This window comes from Plasmodium fragile (assembly GCF_000956335.1).
Source record: "Plasmodium fragile strain nilgiri unplaced genomic scaffold supercont1.9, whole genome shotgun sequence".
NCBI classification, from domain to species: Eukaryota; Apicomplexa; class Aconoidasida; order Haemosporida; family Plasmodiidae; genus Plasmodium; species Plasmodium fragile.
The window spans coordinates 69,407-70,529 of NW_012192589.1; the positions used below are offsets into that span (position 1 = coordinate 69,407).

At 44.4% G+C, this 1,123-nt stretch overlaps 1 protein-coding gene across 1 annotated transcript in view; it reads right to left on the reverse strand.

Annotated features, from left to right (window-relative positions):
• Positions 1–119: 119 nt before the first annotated feature.
• The window catches only part of AK88_01067 (uncharacterized protein), a gene marked incomplete at both ends in the record, with an annotated part of 1,368 nt that continues 364 nt past the window's right edge, over positions 120–1,123 (reverse strand). The window contains 5 exons of the mRNA XM_012478705.1: positions 120–211; positions 322–434; positions 594–632; positions 729–798; positions 996–1,079. Coding sequence (XP_012334128.1) covers positions 120–211; positions 322–434; positions 594–632; positions 729–798; positions 996–1,079 — 398 coding nt within the window. The remainder of the gene's footprint in view (positions 212–321; positions 435–593; positions 633–728; positions 799–995; positions 1,080–1,123) is intronic.

Below are 1,123 nucleotides of genomic sequence, written 5' to 3' on the forward strand. Positions count from 1 at the left end.
AAACATGGGCAATAAAAAAAAAAAAAAAAAAAAAAAAAAAAAAAAATACGGAAAAATGTTCTATATCACCTGGCTTGTTCATAAACTTTTGGTCCAAACGGCTCCCTTTCCATGAACGGTTAATGCGAAAGTGGTAGGTCTGCTCTTTGCGTGCTTACTTCTCTATCCACCACTCGGTTTTTTTCCAAGTCCTTTTTGTTGCCGGCGAGGGCTGAGTTTGGAGGGGGGAGGGCAAGCAAGGAATGAAAACAAATGGAACAATCAGACATAACACATCGAGCAAACACATCGCGCAGAGGCACCGCTCAGCGGGCCACTCACCTATGATGATGTCATTGGAGTGCACCGACTTCAGCTCGTGGATCCAGCCCTTGGCGCCTTCAAAAGACTTCTTATTCGTTATGTCGTACACGATGACGGCTGCTGACGCTCCCCTAAAACGTTTGAACGCAAAATGCGGAGGCACAAATTGGGACGTTCTCATAACGCGCATATGTTTAACTACACACAAGGGGGGAGGGGTAGCTAAGGCATTAGAATTTCCAACCTATTTTTCCCCACGCTTGCACAGATACATGTAAAGTGTGCCTTACCGATAATACATGGGGGCCAGACTTCTGTATCTTTCCTGCCTGTTAGGTGGGTAGGGGGAATGGAAGGGCGGTAAAAGCTTATTGGTTTGGTCACCCTTTCGGTCATCTCTCCCTTTCGTTTTTTTCCTTCCTTACCCTGCGGTGTCCCAAATTTCAAACTTGATGGTGCACTCGCCTATGTCGATCAGTTGAGTCATAAAGGCAGCTTCGGGGAAAAACAAAAGGAAAGAAACATGTTGGCATGTCAAATGAGTGTTATGAGGAGAGGGACACAGTGCAGTGCATTCCTTGTGTGTTACATGCAAAGTGTATGACCCGTTCAGGTAAAAACAAAAAAAAAAAGCACATGTTTCTTTTCTTTGGTAATTCTCCTCTTGCAGAATGAGACTTATCCGGACTTACCACCAATGGTTGACTCCTGGTACTCATAAAATTCATTCTTGGCAAATCTCACGACGATGCAGGACTTCCCTACCGATGTGTCTCCTGCACAAGTGGGGAAGCGATCGAAAAAAAAAAAAAAAAAAAAA